This window comes from Ctenopharyngodon idella, chromosome 7, assembly GCF_019924925.1.
Source record: "Ctenopharyngodon idella isolate HZGC_01 chromosome 7, HZGC01, whole genome shotgun sequence".
Taxonomy (NCBI): domain Eukaryota; kingdom Metazoa; phylum Chordata; class Actinopteri; order Cypriniformes; family Xenocyprididae; genus Ctenopharyngodon; species Ctenopharyngodon idella.
The window spans coordinates 20,398,056-20,414,053 of record NC_067226.1 but is presented as its reverse complement, the minus strand read 5'-3'; the positions used below and the strand labels follow the sequence as shown (position 1 = coordinate 20,414,053).

At 36.6% G+C, this 15,998-nt stretch overlaps 1 protein-coding gene across 3 annotated transcripts in view; it reads right to left on the bottom strand.

The window, feature by feature from the left end:
- Nucleotides 1–10,106: 10,106 nt before the first annotated feature.
- The window catches only part of arap2 (ArfGAP with RhoGAP domain, ankyrin repeat and PH domain 2), a 117,096-nt gene continuing 111,204 nt past the window's right edge, over nt 10,107–15,998 (bottom strand). For all 3 annotated transcript variants that reach the window (XM_051901517.1, XM_051901516.1, XM_051901519.1), the window contains exons 32-33: nt 15,446–15,568; nt 10,107–15,161 (exon numbers count right to left, since the gene is read on the bottom strand). In XM_051901517.1, the coding sequence (XP_051757477.1) occupies nt 14,832–15,161; nt 15,446–15,568 (453 nt within the window). In that variant the 3' untranslated portion in view covers nt 10,107–14,831. The remainder of the gene's footprint in view (nt 15,162–15,445; nt 15,569–15,998) is intronic.

Below are 15,998 nucleotides of genomic sequence, written 5' to 3'. Positions count from 1 at the left end.
GACCCCATCACCTCTGTTTTCTCTTTTTAACCTAATCTGTTAATGTAATCATATTCACTTTTTGGCCAAGAGTAACTTGTTTTTTGCACATGCGCAGATCAATGGTCACAGATGCACAGATGCATACATGAGTGTATATAATATATTGTTTTTTTTATATATTTATAAAAATGTAATGGCGGTCTGTTTTTTTTAAGTGGGATTTTTCCATACAATAAAAAAACATTTAACAACAAAAAAACAGTAAACATTTCCTTTGTAATCGCTTTTATTTTAAATAAAAAACTATAATTTATTAGTTTTTGATAGAAACGTAGAAGAAGACAGCTACTGTCTTCTACGCACTGCTCTTCTTTTATGCACTTGTGTTATGATGATGATGATGCTAGCTCCACGGTCATTTAATAGGCCTATTGCTGCAATGTTTCTTTTACGCGGCTGAAAATAACTGTGCTTTCTGTTACTGAGCCTGTGTCTGTCACTCGTCCTCTTAAAAGTGGAAGCTTGTGCGTAGCTTTGATGCATTATATTGAAACTTTGTTGATGTTGTTATTGTCATGCGTGTTCTGGTTATTTGCGCATGATTAAACATGAGTCTTTATATGGCGATAAAACAAAGCTTTGTTGCGTTTTTTTTTTTTTTTGAAGTGGGGATTGGGGGTGCACCAACCCTGTTGGGACATAGAAGGGGGTGCGCAGGAAAAAAAGTTTGGGAACCGCTGTTTTAATGAATGACCTTGAAATCATGTCACAGGTCTTTAAGCCATTAATGTTCAGTCGTTAAAGACCCTTCCTAGTACTCAAATTTGTTTTCACGACATATTGCGGCACATCCTAGGGAATTAGGGAGTGGAATGAGACGAACCTGAACTGTGTGTCTGCACCGACCGATACATGCCACCCTCGTTCACCAAACAATGAGGAAAAGCATGGCAACACAGAGGACAAAGCCTGGTTGATTGCTCTTTGTGGTGTGGACCGTCTCCGTTTTTCAACCCAATGAAAGCTACAGACTTAAGCTGATGTGACAAATTACAGAGGCAGGCTCACAATGGCTTCCATTCTCAAGCCCTAGCAGATATGAGAAATGGTCGTAGCACATCTCCTTCTGTAGCGGGTATCTGTTTGCTTCAGCTTTCGGCCTGTTTCATTTATTCAAAGTATTTACTGTCTGAGGAAACGAGAGCTGTGGTGAGGTCTGGACTGACATGGGCAGCCATGTGTAAACAGAATCCTTCATTAAGATAAAAAGCAGGCGGCAGGTCTGATAAATGCAGCAGATAAATAGCTGTGGATATTTGTCTTGGCCGTGGAAAGTGAGGTTTCATCATGGCGGCACTCCTTGGTTTCTAAGTCCTCCTCTTTTGTTTTTTGTTTTTTTGTTTTTTTTTTAACTTTCTTGATAGTTCACCCAAATAAATTAAAATTCCGCTTTCACCCTCATGTCGTTCTAAACCTGTATGACTTTCTATGAAACAAAAAAGAATATATTTTTGGGAAATAGGGGGTGGGGGTGGGAGGGTTGACGTGTGAAGTGCTTCCTCATGAGATTTACTTGTTTATTTGTTTGTTTCTTTGTTTGTGTATTTTTGCAAAATGGTATTTGTGGTATCTTATCTATCATCCACACATTCAATGTCGGCATTCAAAGTGATAACTACAGTAAAGTAATAGCCTAGTTAACAATTACTTTTTGTTTACATAGGATATATGATGTATTTTATATTATTTAAGCACCTGGAACCTCATCAGTTTGACACAACTTTCTACTTCAAAGTGCCATGGGAAGTCAAACTAACTTTACTAAACATTTACTTTTTTTATTGATTATAGCATTTGTTAAGAGAAATTGCAACTTGCACTTTTAGAAAGTATAGCTACAACATGCCACAGTTGTAATATAAATCTAGAGTGAAAAATATATTTCATTAACAGATTATCTATTATAAATTCTACAAAATGCAGGATGACGTTTTCTCCTCTTTCATGTCTTGTTAGTTTATGTGGCTGTTTTAGATAGTTTCACTTTCTCTATAGAGTTTTAAAGTTGTAAATTCTCAATAGAATTCAAATGGATTGCGCATTTTATCATCACCAACACGATAGGAACAGCTTGTACAAATCTTGGAGCACAGTATGTGATTTGTGCGCCACAAATTCACAATTAAATAAACTGGGCTTCAGTCATATTGCGCTGATAATTGGTCCATTCAGTTCGATTGGGAACAGCTCTGAACATGCGATGTATATAATTATTTAATAGCCTAATTCTATGTTTCCATTAACCATGGCATAAATATTGGGGGACCACGGCATAGACACAGATGAGACACATGGCAAACACTATGGCAACCTATGACAGAGACAAAGGAAACTGAACTGGGATCAGTGCAAAACTAACAGGCTAACAACTCAAAACCAGAAACAGATGCAACACATAGAGAGTGTGTTAAAGGTAACATACAAGCTCTATACTAGAGGCAATGGATTAACTAAATCCAAATTTTGAAGTTTTTCCATACCAATGCTTTATGGACCCTTGAGACTTTAAATTCACATGTACCTGGCTAATTTCAAAAGCAATAAATGCAGAAGGGTTTCTATATGTAAAAAAGATTGGTACAGTGGTTCACCTCTAGTACTGTATGAAGCCCTTGTTAGCTTTGGTGGCTTAGAAAGGAATGTGAGCATTTTTCGCTGTGTTGTGGCTTGTTGTTAATTTATATATGCTTTTTTAAATTTCCTTTGTGTTGTGCACTATTGGGCCACTGTATCTTTCAGTGTTGTCATGTAGACCAACAGTGTGTTGACCCTTATTGGGTTGGTTTCCTCTGTTCATTTATTATTTAGAGCCCATTCTAGTGGACATCTGTCTGTGCCATGTTCATGTAGAAAATGAAGACAGAGAAACCAGATGGAAGTTTTTATCCAACCTTCTATTCTTCAAGACTGCAAACATATGCAGAAAAATAATCAGGCGAGCCACTACCGTCCCAGTTTGTCTATGACCTGAATCGCCTGTCTGCGTAAACACTAGTGGATGATGCTAATTAAGACAGGAGAGAAAGACTTATTAGAGTGAAAACTAAAGCAGGAAAAGTTTAGAAAATTTCAGAACTGTGACTACATAACAGAGAAGGATAATAAATGTCAGCCAATACTCAGCGAGACAACTATCTGTAAAATGTTAAATATATTAAAAACATACTTATTTAAAATATATTATATATTACCTAAAATATACAGTTGCAAGAAGAAGTATATGAACCACTTGCAGAATCTGTGAAAATGTGCAAAATTTTAACAAAATTATAGAGATCATATAAAATGCATGTTATTTTTTATTTAGTACTGTCCTGAGTAAGATATTTTACATAAAAGATGTTTACATATAATCCATAAGACAAAAAAATAGCTGAAATTATCAAAATGACCCAGTTCAAAAGTTTGTGAACCACTGATTCTTAATACTGTGTGTGGTTACCTGGATGATCTACGACTGTTTTTTTGTTGTGTGATGGTTGTTCATGAGTCCCTTGTTTATTCTGAACAGTTAAACTGAGCTCTGTTCTTCAGAAAAAATCTCCAGGTCCCAAAAATTCTTCAGTTTTCCAGCATCTTTTGCATATTTGAACCCTTTACAACAGTGACTGAATTATTTCGAGATCCATCTTTTCACGTGGAGGACAACTGAGGGACTCGAACACAACTATTAAAAAAGGTTCAAACATTCACTGATGCTCCAGAAGGAAACACGATGCATTAAGAGTCGGGGGGTGAAAACTTTTGAACAGGATGAAGAGGTCCAAATTTTTCTTATTTTGCTTGAATATCATTTTTTTTTTTTTTTTTTTTCATTTAGTACTGCCCTTCAGAAGCAACAGAAAATACTTGCATGTTTCCCGGAAGACAAATTAAATACAATTTACCTTGATCTTCAAATTCCACATGTTTTCACCCCCCATCTATTAATGCATCATGTTTTTTTCTGGAGCATCAGTGAATGTTTGAACCTTTTTTAAAAGTTGTGTTTGAGTCCCTCAGTTGTCCTCAGTGTGAAAAGACGGATCTCAAAATCATTCAGTCACTGCTGTAAAGGGTTCAAATATGCAGAAGATGGTGGAAAACTGAAGAATCTGCAGGACCTGGAGATTTTTTCTGAAGAACAGAGCTCAGTTTAACTGTTCAGGACAAACAAGGGACTCATGAAGAACCATCACAAAACAAAAAAACAGTTGTAGATCATCCAGGTAACCACACACAGTATTAAGAATCAATGGTTCACATACTTATGAATGGGGTTATTTTAATAAATTCAGCTATTTTTTTGTCTTGTGGATTATATGTAAACATCTTTTATGTAAAATATCTTACTCAGGACAGTACTAAATAAAAAATAACATGCATTTTGTATTATCTCCCTTATTTTGTTAAAATTATTAACATTTTCACAGATTCTGCAAGTGGTTCACATACTTTTTCTTGCAACTGTATTATACCTTTTAATGTTTTTATACCTTTTATAATGTTTTTGAAAATAGCAGAAACGTGACTGCATAACAGAGAGGGTTACTAAAAGTCAGCCAGTACTCAGGCAAGATATCTGAAATTTCCACTTTTTTTCTTTTTCTTTTTTCCCCCCGTAAAATACTGACTCCAGTTTAATTAGCCGACTCCCCACAGAGACTGATTGAGTGGCGTTCAAGTTGCCAGCTAAAAGCAACTTTAGGGAAAAGGGTTTCAATTGAACAAGGCAGAAGTTTTTGGTCACTGCGACCTGAGATAAATTTTATCTTATAGCAATGTTTTTGAGTGGTTTTCAATTATGGCTGGCCAAAAAATAAAAAAAAACTGCTGTGACTCAGTCTTTAGTAGAACTGAAGGCTAGACATCTAGACAGAGAGACTGAGAGAGAGAGAGAGAGAGAGAGAGAGAGAGAGAGAGAGAGAGAGAGAGAGAGAGAGAGAGAGAGAGAGAGAGAGAGAGAGAGAGAGAGAGAGAGAGAGAGAGAGAGAGAGAGAGAGAGTAAAAAGATGATAAATGCTCTGACAAATTAGGTTAAAGTATTAGTCTGGCTTGCGCTGGATGTAGCACTGGCAGCATAAATATGACAGAATGAACGCAGCCAAAGTTTGTTATCGAAATGCAAGTACAGGGCAGCAGTGATGCAGTCAGTGACAAATTGATGTCAGAGGCTAGCATAATAAAAATCATTTACTGTTGCCGTAGTTACCCAACCCACAGTTATGCATGCCACAAAAAACACTAATAACTGATCGCCAAGGTTAAACAGTCCGATGTACATGTAGAAGCATTGGCTTATGTATATTAAACCAATATATTTTGTCTAATTCAAACATTTTTTTTTCTTTTAATAATACAGTTCTTTTTTAATATCTAAATAAGGCTCTTGTCTTTGATTACCTCTTTCTCTTTCTGATTTTCTCACTTACATACAAGCAGTGTTGAAGGCATCTGCTTTTTTTGAGCGTTTTCAGCGTGTGGGTGCTGGTATTATCTCCCATCAGCCCTATATTGTCTTTCAGCTGCTAATTAGCCACCATTATTGTTCGGTAGCCAATCAGAGATCTTGCTGTCCGACGAGAGTTGCTTTATTTACATCAGATAAAAGGCATAATGGGATGGGATGGATTGTGGTGATGCACATTATGATCCAAAATCTGAGCTCCTGTGCCAGCTGAACAACTGGTGCAATACCATTAGGGTTATTAATTTTGATAAGATAAGGCTTGTAATGATTCATAACCCCCTAAATCTCATCTCATCCATGAATAATTTAGAGGGAATATCAGTTTATTATCTGTTAGTAGTACACATATGTTCCCCGGCTTTCATTATGCTCTGACTCTCTTGATTAGGTGTAGCTTATAACGTAACAATGGGTATTTAACCTCTGAGGCCTGCGGAAGGCGCTGGAGAACAGAGGCAGCGGATGCGCCGAAGTGTGAATAATACAGTAAATTGCCGCAATGGTCTGTAATCGAAGTGCACAAACAACCAGAGTGTGATGAATGCAATTTTCATAATTCGCAGATAAGATTGCGGTCTTTTATTCGGCTAGCCTTCTGTATCACTAAAAACATTGTCTACAGAGTTCTCTTGTTTTTCCAGTCCTGAATGTAATATCGGCCCATCTCCTCTTAGCTAGCAGGCAGCAATGTTGCTGTGTATCCAATTGGAGTGGCCAATATCCACATGAAGATCTGTGTCTTTGTTTATGCTGTGGGCACAATTGTCTCCATTTGATTTCATCGGAGTGGACGTATGTTAGTGGGAGGACAGCAATCAGTAAAAAGTTAGCGCCTACAATTACAGACCTGATGAATAAATCTAATCTGTGATTTTTTGTGTATACAGTAGCAATACTATAGAAGCTGTAATTGTGAGAAACTTTGAAATAAGAAATAGTCACAGTGTGAGATCAAATTCAGAACTGAGAGATACACTAGAGTTCAAAAATTTGGGGTCATTAAGATTATTTTTGAAAGAAGTACCATATGCTCATCAAGGCAGCATTTATTTGATCAAAATTTGTGAAATATTATTGCAATTTAAAGGGATAGTTCACCCAAAAATGAAAATTGATGTTTATCTGCTTACCCCCAGGGCATCCAAGATGTAGGTGACTTTGTTTCTTCAGTAGAACACAAATGATGATTTTTAACTCCAACCGTTGCCGTCTGTCAGTCGTATAATGCATGTCAGTGGCGTTGCGCATCCGGTTAGTGAGGTCTGAATGCGTTCTGATGACGGAAGTGATGTCTCGCGTGTTTTAGAGGTAAAAAAATGATATAAATACTGTTCGGTTTCTTGCACAAACCGATCGTTTCGTGTCTTAGGACATCAATGTGTCATCACGAGCCGCAGGGTTTAATTTGGATTTGTCTGTGCATGTTTTTTTGACTCTTATAGATTGTGTTCCCATTGACATGTATTATATGACTGACAGACGGCAACGGTTGGAGTTAAAAATCATAATTTGTGTTCTACTGAAGAAACAAAGTCACCTACATCTTGAATGCCCTGGGGGTAAACAGATAAACATCAAATTTTCATTTTTGGGTGAACTATCCCTTTAAAGTAACTGATTTCTACGGAGCCCCTAAAAGGACACGATGAAGAAAAAAAAATATGAGATGGAGGAAAAATGATAAGTCAATGCTTTTGCATTCCCTCGCATAAACATTTGCGCTCCGACGAGAAACTTTGCGTTCGCTCACAAAGAACACAAAAGTTTTGCGAACAAACGCAAAGGTTTTGTGAACGAACACAAAGTTTCTCAGGGGAACGCAAACATTTTGCGAGCGAACGCAAAGTTTCTTGGGAGAATGCAAAACATTTGCCAAATAATTTTTCCTCCCATCTAATTTTTTTTCTTCACATGTCCGTTTAGGGGCTCTGTATTTTTGAGTGTACTATCATTGATGTTCCAAACATTTGGGATGCTCAATATTTTAGTTGAAACCAGGATACATTTTTTTCAAGATACTTTGATGAATAAAAGGTTTGGTAACATGCTACTAACTTCGCAACTACATGTTATCTAACTCTCACTAGAGTATTAGTAGACTGTCTGCTTAATATCTGCTGACAGTTTATTTTGATGGTCCCCCAACAAACATTCTACTGACTATTTTGCAACTACATGTCAACTACTAACCCAAACTCTAACAGCTAACCCTAACCTAACAGTCTACTACAGTCTACTAATACTCTAATGAGAGTTAGTTGCAAAGTTAGTAGAATGTCTGTGGACTATCGAAATAAAGTGGAAGGTTCAAAAGAACAGCATTTATTTGAAACAGAAATCAATTATAACATTGTTTTTACTGTCACTTTTGATCAACTAAATGCATCATCCTTGCTGAAAAAAAGTATTAATTTCTTTCAAAAAATAAAAAATAAAATAAAAAGTCTGACTTAGCCCAAACTTAGTGTATATATATTCACAATAGTGTTACATAGTGTCACAATTGGGAGATATAAAGTCACAATTACAATAAATAAATAAATAAATAAATAGTCAAATCTCTTTATATCTCCTATTGGGAGATATAGTCACAATTATAAGAAATGATGTCACAATTTATAAAGTCACAATTACCTTTATATTTTTGAATACTCTGAATCAGAAATAGACTCCCATAAATGTATTCCATGTGTATTGTATACAGAAAATCAATTAGGTTTTAAATAAGCATATTATAGTTCATTAATGCACTGCAGAAACACAGAAATAAGAGGTCAGGAAAAAGCGACATTGTAATGCCTCACCAGTTATTTAACACTCTTGCTGCAAAAAGCACACTATCATTTATTTAATTAAGCTCTTAAGTCCATCATTTGAATAGTTTAACATTAATTGTCCCACAAGAGCCACTCGGTGCCTGCGGTGTCTCACTGTCCCACCTTTCCTATTTTGTTGCGTAAATTAAAAACCTAACTTGCTTTATTGACTGTTGTAATCTCCCTGGACTGCTCAGTGTTTACTGACTAATAGCATGAAGGGAAGGTTATGCATTAGTGATGAAATCTGGAAGCTTGGTGGATGCTTGCTTTTCAGTCTTAACAGTGAATAGTCTTTGTACTGATAAAACAAAAGCCTCAGAGAAATAACAGACTAAAGGGACATGCTGCATCTTTTATGAGCAAATGTTTGTGTCATATTAGCTTAATCTCTTTTTTAAATGGATTTTGAGGAGGTTATATGGGAGCTTTTTCCTGGCGTGACTATTATTGTAGTTTGGCCAGTCCAAGAAAGTTAGTAGTAGGACGAGTGTGAAGGCAAACATTTGCTACCAGTAACGAAATTACAAGTAACTTGCGTTACTTAATCGATGCTGCGTCTGCGATGCTTCAGGACGTCATGACAGAGGCATTTTCTCCAGTCGACCACGACGAGTTCCGTCACATGTGTGATACTGGCCAATAGAAGCACAGAAGCGCCTTCCTACATGCTTTCAAACATGCAGAAACCGAAGAGAGATGTGGTTCCTGCTAGGTGGATGTTGGTGGAGCTATGGCAATACGAGGGACTCCTCGAGGGACTACCGCGACAGAGTGAAAAAAGGTAAATAAAACATGTTACCTCAGTTCTCTTTGGGGGAAATTCTAATATGCATTTAATCCAGATATGTGTCCACTTTTCTGACGACAAGACAGAGCAAAACACGTTGCTAGTCATTGTTTGTTTACGCTCACGGCACCTTCTGTCAGTCGATAGTCCCGCCGTCTCGATGACAGCACTCACGAGATGGTAAGCGATGAATAGTCGGGTAGTCAAAGTAATGCATTTCTAACTACACATCTGAGTTACTTTTTCAAATAAAGTAACGCATGTCATTTTGTTTTCCTTCAGCCCGAGAAGTGAATTCATTTCACTTTTGCTGTGCAAGGGCCTTTACATTTGCCAAAAACAGAACTTTTTTTGTTATTAAAAAACAAACCGACAAGCCCAGCCCAGATGAGAAAAATTAACAGAAGAGTAATGTAACACTACTTTCCATAAAAAGCAATTAAGTAACACAATTAGTTAGCCTACACTGTAAAAAATTATTTTATGGTTTTATGGTGAAGCAAATACTATATAATAATTTTTATATGAAAAAGTTAGTTCAGGCAAGAATTTAAAAAACTAAGTAAATTCTATATTAGTACTCAACTTAAGCTTGTAGAAATTAAAGCGTAAATATCAACATTATAAAATTAAGTAAAACTACTCAACTTTTCTGATACCCATCATGCACCATCATGCACTGGGCATTGAATAATTAATGAGGTCGATTTTTCGCTGTTTTCCAGCTTTTTTTACACTGTTTTATCATTGCTTTTGTGGTTATGTTTAATAACTTGCCATTTTGTGATATTTGGAGTTCATTTTCTAAAATGCCGCATTCACACTCAAAACGACCCATCGAATGTTACCATCATTTTGTATTGTGTACCAAGTACTGAGGTCTCTGTGTTCATGTTACGTTCTTTCAGATGTTTTTCTATTTGTTTGGTTAGGGGAAGTTTAAGAAGTAACATTTGAAAGTATGTGTATGCATATACAGAAGTGGTAGGAAGGCCGAGAGACAAGAAAACTCTGTGTAAGGTGCTTTATTGCTCAATGGTGCACAGTGATTAAGTGTAAGGGTGTAATCAATATTTACAATATTTACAGTATTTACAAAGTACGAAAAACAAATAACAGTTCACAACAAAAACAGAGGTGGGAAGGGGAGCTCGAGATGCCAAATCAAAGAAATAAATACAACAAAACACAGCTAGCTATTTTAACAAACTAAGGTGACTACCAAAAAGAAAATGTGGAAAGAAAAAGGTCTTCGGCGTAGAAACGCCCTAACTAACCTATTCTGTCTAACCCAAAAAGCAAAAAAAACATACAGCGAGTGGCACTCTCTCCTAACCTAGTGTGTCTAATACAGAAAACAAAATGTCCTACTTGTGCACAATGTATGTCGCGCGACTTACTTACCTGCCCGCACCTTCCCAGCCTCACACACAACGTGACGACTGGAAAGACTGACAGCAAAACGCAACTGTACACTGTACAAACAAAATCAACAAAGGACTCTTCAAACAGGTAATAAACACACATACAATATACAATAAACAATATCGTGACAAAAGAAAAAAAAAAACAGCGCAATAAACCACAAGCAAACAACCAAATAGAAAATACGAATTGAGCCAAACAGCTGGAAACGCGGAGGAGATACGGGGTTTTTAACCGGGGCGTTGAAAGATGATTGGCAGCGTGAACCGGGGACGTCATCAGAGTGACAGGCTGATGGACCAATGGGATCTGGAACACACAAGACAAGACTACCACACATACATAACATGACGCACACACAGCGCGTTAGATGTTTCTAAGTAAAGCATTCACTTTAAAAGCATGGTTTAATTCAGTGTTATATTGTTTGAGTAAAATGTATTGCAAAAGAAACTTCAACAAAGTAGAAATTACTCAACCTTTTACTGGCCAAGTTAAAATTACTTATTTTCTTCGTTAATTTTACTTATCTTAGTTAAGTAGAGTTACTTAATTCCATATTTGAAATTTACTTTAAAAATATGCATGCAAAAACTTGCGAAAGAAAAATTAAGTACATTTTACTTATTGTTTTTTACAGTGTACCTTTTAGGGGAGTAATGCATACTGTAACGCATTACTTTTAAAAGTAACTTTCCCCAACACTGTTTGCTACTAAAAATATAGGGCTATTAATGTCCTCAATCAAAATAAGCAAAACAAAACATTTAATAAAACTTTCAGAAAACAGTAGCCAATATAATTGCCAGGTAACAGATGCAGCCCAACTAATTCATTCAAAACGCCTGGATTTCACCACTACACAGCGACCTTCTTTTGTGTGTCAAAGTCACGCATAATGTTTTCAATTATTTGAGGTTCTTCATTCCCAACACTCCTGCCATATGGTGACCTTCAGATGAGAGAAAAGCGACAGCATGTGCGTAACAGTAATGCTTAGGAGGGAAGCACCGTGAAAACAGGTGAGAACAAACACACATGCACTTTGAGTGACAGGAGCACAGAAGCGACATGTTTCAATCAAAACCTTAACATGTGGCGACGCTCAAGGTGTCAGCATCTGACAGTCGTCATTTATAAAGACGGTAATTAATTCAAGTGTAAAAACTTTAATGAGGGAGATGGTGCAGGTGTGTCACTTACACCTCTGGATGATTACAGGCAGTAAATCAGACAGAGACAATACAACACATGGAATACAACCTGATTAACACTTTAGTAACAAAAACACTCAAATCAAAATGGCAGCAGCATTCTCTTACAAACAGACCATAAACCAAGGGCAATTATGCAGTATATTTATACAGACGTTAAGGAGTTGAGAGAGCACTCATAAAATGACTGCAAACAAGTAATTCAACACTGCTGATGCAACCTATCTATACAGTATATTTACAATACATACACACTACAGTTCAAAAGTTTGGGGTAAGAATTTCTTTTATTTATCAAGGACGCAATAAATGTATCAAAAGTTAAAGACTTTTATAAATGTTATAGAATATTTCTATTTAAAACAAATGCTGCTATTTTGCTGCAAATGCTGCACAAACATTTTAACATTGATAATCAGAAGTGTTTCCTGAGCAGCAAATCAGCATATTAGAATGATTTCTGAGGGATCATGTGACACTGAAGACTGGAGTAATGATGCTGGAAATTCAGCTTTGTCATCACAGAAACAGATTACATTTTAAAATAAATTTAAACTAATATTATTTCAGAATATATTTTGATCAAATACAGTAAATGCATTTGGTGAGCATTATTTCAAAATCATTAAATAAACTTACCAACCACAAACTTTTGAATGGTTGAGTATGAACCATTTAACTTTAACTATGTTTATTCACATGTCATAGGACTTTAGCATATTGCATGTTTTGACGACAGGCAGAGTGCATGATTACCATTTTAAAAACGACCATGAGATGCAGGCAGCTGTTAAGTGATTCATAATCTACATAAAATGTCAACTATAAATATTTAATATCAAACTGGGTGACAATATTCAATGTGTATGCTCTCATACTATTATGCATTATTCAACAACTTTGGAGGGTTTGGAATGGTGGGTAATTTCTGTATCCAACTATAAATGGGCACAAGATTCTCTTGAAAAAACATGTGGTGAGACTGTAATGACTAATTCAGCTCACTTCTGAGCAACCACTTTCATTACATGGAGGTTTGATAAGTTCTAAACAGATCAATGCAATTGGAGCATCATTGTCTGGTAGTGTCTTCAACCTCGGCTAGCATGAAAACAGAGGAATGTGAATGAGGGAAAACAGCAGGGCTATTTTTGTATCCAACTATGAAATTCTCTTGAGACAAAAAAACAAAACAAGCTTGGTAGATCTTGAAGCACAAGTACTGAAATTATCGAAATTGAACTAAAACTAGTTGAACTAAACTGATGCTGGGTACACACTAAAAGATTTTTAAAATCTTATAAGATTTTCAAAATGTGAGAGACCACAAACATGAGGACAAAAAATCCTAGATTTAACCATTTTGTTCCTATAGTGTGTGGTGTGCCGTAATGTGACAAAGACAGCACACAAACAGATTTTCAACCAGAGTCCCGACTGTGAACACGGGAAATCTCGCAAAATCTCTCGAGACTCCAAAATAAACATGGCGGATGATAGACAGGAAGAAATTGCGATGATAGTGTTTGAAATGATTTTGACAGAAAATTCACGGGGGAAAAAAGAAAAGGGTTTGGGTGAAGTGGTGAAGATGGCGGGAAAATGGTCTTTACTTTGTGCTGCACCGTGACTGCGTTTGTTATGCTTCCGTCTTCTGTCAGCTCGCTTTCTGATTGGATATTGTTTCGTTTCACGTGATAATCTCCGGAGTGTGCGCGCGTTTGCCCTCAGGGTTCCCCACACACATCAGGATTTCTGATCGGGAATGGCTCAGACGTTCTCCCGAGCAGATTCAGTCACTCTTAACACACCTCACACCACAGGAAAATCTGATAAGATAATCTGTATAACCATCAAGATAATCTGAACATTACCTAGGATTCATTGTCGGAAGGGGACAAATCGGCCCAAAATCAGCCCGATTATCTTGTGGTGTGTACCCAGCATAACACTAAAATGACTTTGTATTGTAAAATGACTTTACAATAAGGTTAAATTTCCGAATGCATTAGGTATCATGTACTAACAGCATTTTCTACATAATTTATTAATCTAAATTTAGTGTTGATTTATAAACATACAATTGTTCATTGTTAATGTTTGATCATACTAGACTAATGTTAAATATGTTAAAATACGTACAAATTAACATTAAAAGGTAGACAATTTTTTATAAACACTTTTGTTATACTGGTTGAAACTCTCTTCACATCCTGATAGCAATCAATAATAGAAGTGATCTAAATATTAAAACATGTACATATATCATCTGAGGAAGTCTCAGGACTGAAAAAAATAAATAAATAAATTTCGGAGGGGTGGAATTTAAGTGGATTAAATGGAGAAGTCTGGCTTACATTACCAGAGAGAAGATTTAAATTACTCACCTAAATTATTTACCAGAATATCAAGTTCGAGTACGAGGTCAAAAGAAAAGAAACATATGCTTTGATGAATTTTTCAAAAGGGTAAATTTTCATGTCATGTCGACTTAAACTAATTCCAACCTTTTTGCAAAAAATGACCATTCCTCACATCTCAGAACAAGCTTTCACAATATAGGGTGCATCTGAAATTGCACCGAAATCGTAGGTACTATTTAAATTTGAACTTACTTTGTGACCGTTAAAAAACTATGTTCTACATAGTATGAATATGGCCAGTTTGAATGAAATTCAGATGTACTACATCCACCATGTTGTTACTGTCACGTGATTTACCAGTGTCAGTTGCGTTGCTTCACTGCCATTGATAAATCTTCTCCCATGGCCTCACGGAATAGTAAAGTGTCCATCAAATGCGTAGTTCAGAATTTCGGTGGAAGTAGTAGGTCATCCGGGTACTTTTCACTTACTGTTTTTCTAATACTATGCATTCGGACATACTATTCTGTTGGCGTACTGTTTTTTGCATACTATATAGTAGGGAAGTATTCGATTTCGGACATAGCGATGGAGATTTTAGATAATACTGGAGCATCATTGTCTAGTAGTGTCTTTTTCAACCTCAGCTTGATCTGTTTTGATCTGGTCTGTTTTATTTTTCTCATGTACAATGGAAGTGCAATGGACAAGACACCTTTCATTCTGTCTGTTTTAATTGTCTTTGCTCAGAGCACGTCCTGTTTTGTTGAGAACAGTACTTAGTTCATTAATGAGGTTTTGAGGCAACTGCACACCTGTGCTGGGCAACACGGCTTTCCTCTGTGATAGCTGGGTGAGAGCGCTGGGGTCATGTTGAAGTGATGTTCTTCGCTGAGACTGGAGTGTGTTATCAATCACCATTTCAGGCCTGGAGACACATGGAGTTTCCTCACCCCTTGCCAATTTATTCATCGAGTCTGATTGGTTGCCCTCATCTGTGGTCATTTGGTTTTGTGTCTTTGAACCTTCTATACTTGTAGTGACGACCGACTTCCCTTTAACCTGCAGAAGAGGAAAAAATGCATGGATATTCATAGCTATATGAGTCAAAGGCTGTTTTGTATGCAGGGAATAGACCTGAGGCCCAATTCCAACAACCATTTTGTGGACAAGACGATATGGATATGGTTTAACTGTCAACAAAGATAGAGATCATGTCCGATTACTAACTGTGCTGGCCTTTAGAGGTGTTCATTGAAGCAAAAATTCATTAAGCAACATTAAATGAAAAGGTTTGTTAAGTATTTATGACATTTATGTGAGTGTAGAGCAGGTTTAATGCTGACCTCTCTCTGGTGTTTGGATGTTCTGGTCTGTGCAGGGCTGTAAGTGGATGTTCTCCTTCTGCTCAGGTTATAAGGTAACGACGCACTCTGCTTTAGGTCTTTAGGCCATAAGTCACCTTCATGCTGCAAGCACATTTATGTTTATGCATTTGGCAGATACTCTCATCCAAATCAATATTACATTCAAGGATCATATTTTATCAGTTTATGCAGGAATCGACCCGATGATTTTGGCTCAATGCTAGCGCAATGCTTTACAGTTTGAGCTAAAGGGAATAGAAAGAGCAATTTCCAGCCAATAGACCCTTTTCACATTTCCGAGGTTCTCAGAAGCGGAAGTCATCATAATTGGGTAAACTTGAATGGCAGCAAATATAATTTTCGTTTTCCAATTTGCTTCAACAACAAAGGAAAAAAATCCATGATAGTGTTTCCACGACTTTCCAAAAGAGAGACAAAATATCGAGAGATAGATTACAGCAGTCAGAGAATGATGAGAAATCTGCCATCACTCCCTCAGCCATTGTATTAGAAACACACATGCAGCGTTAAT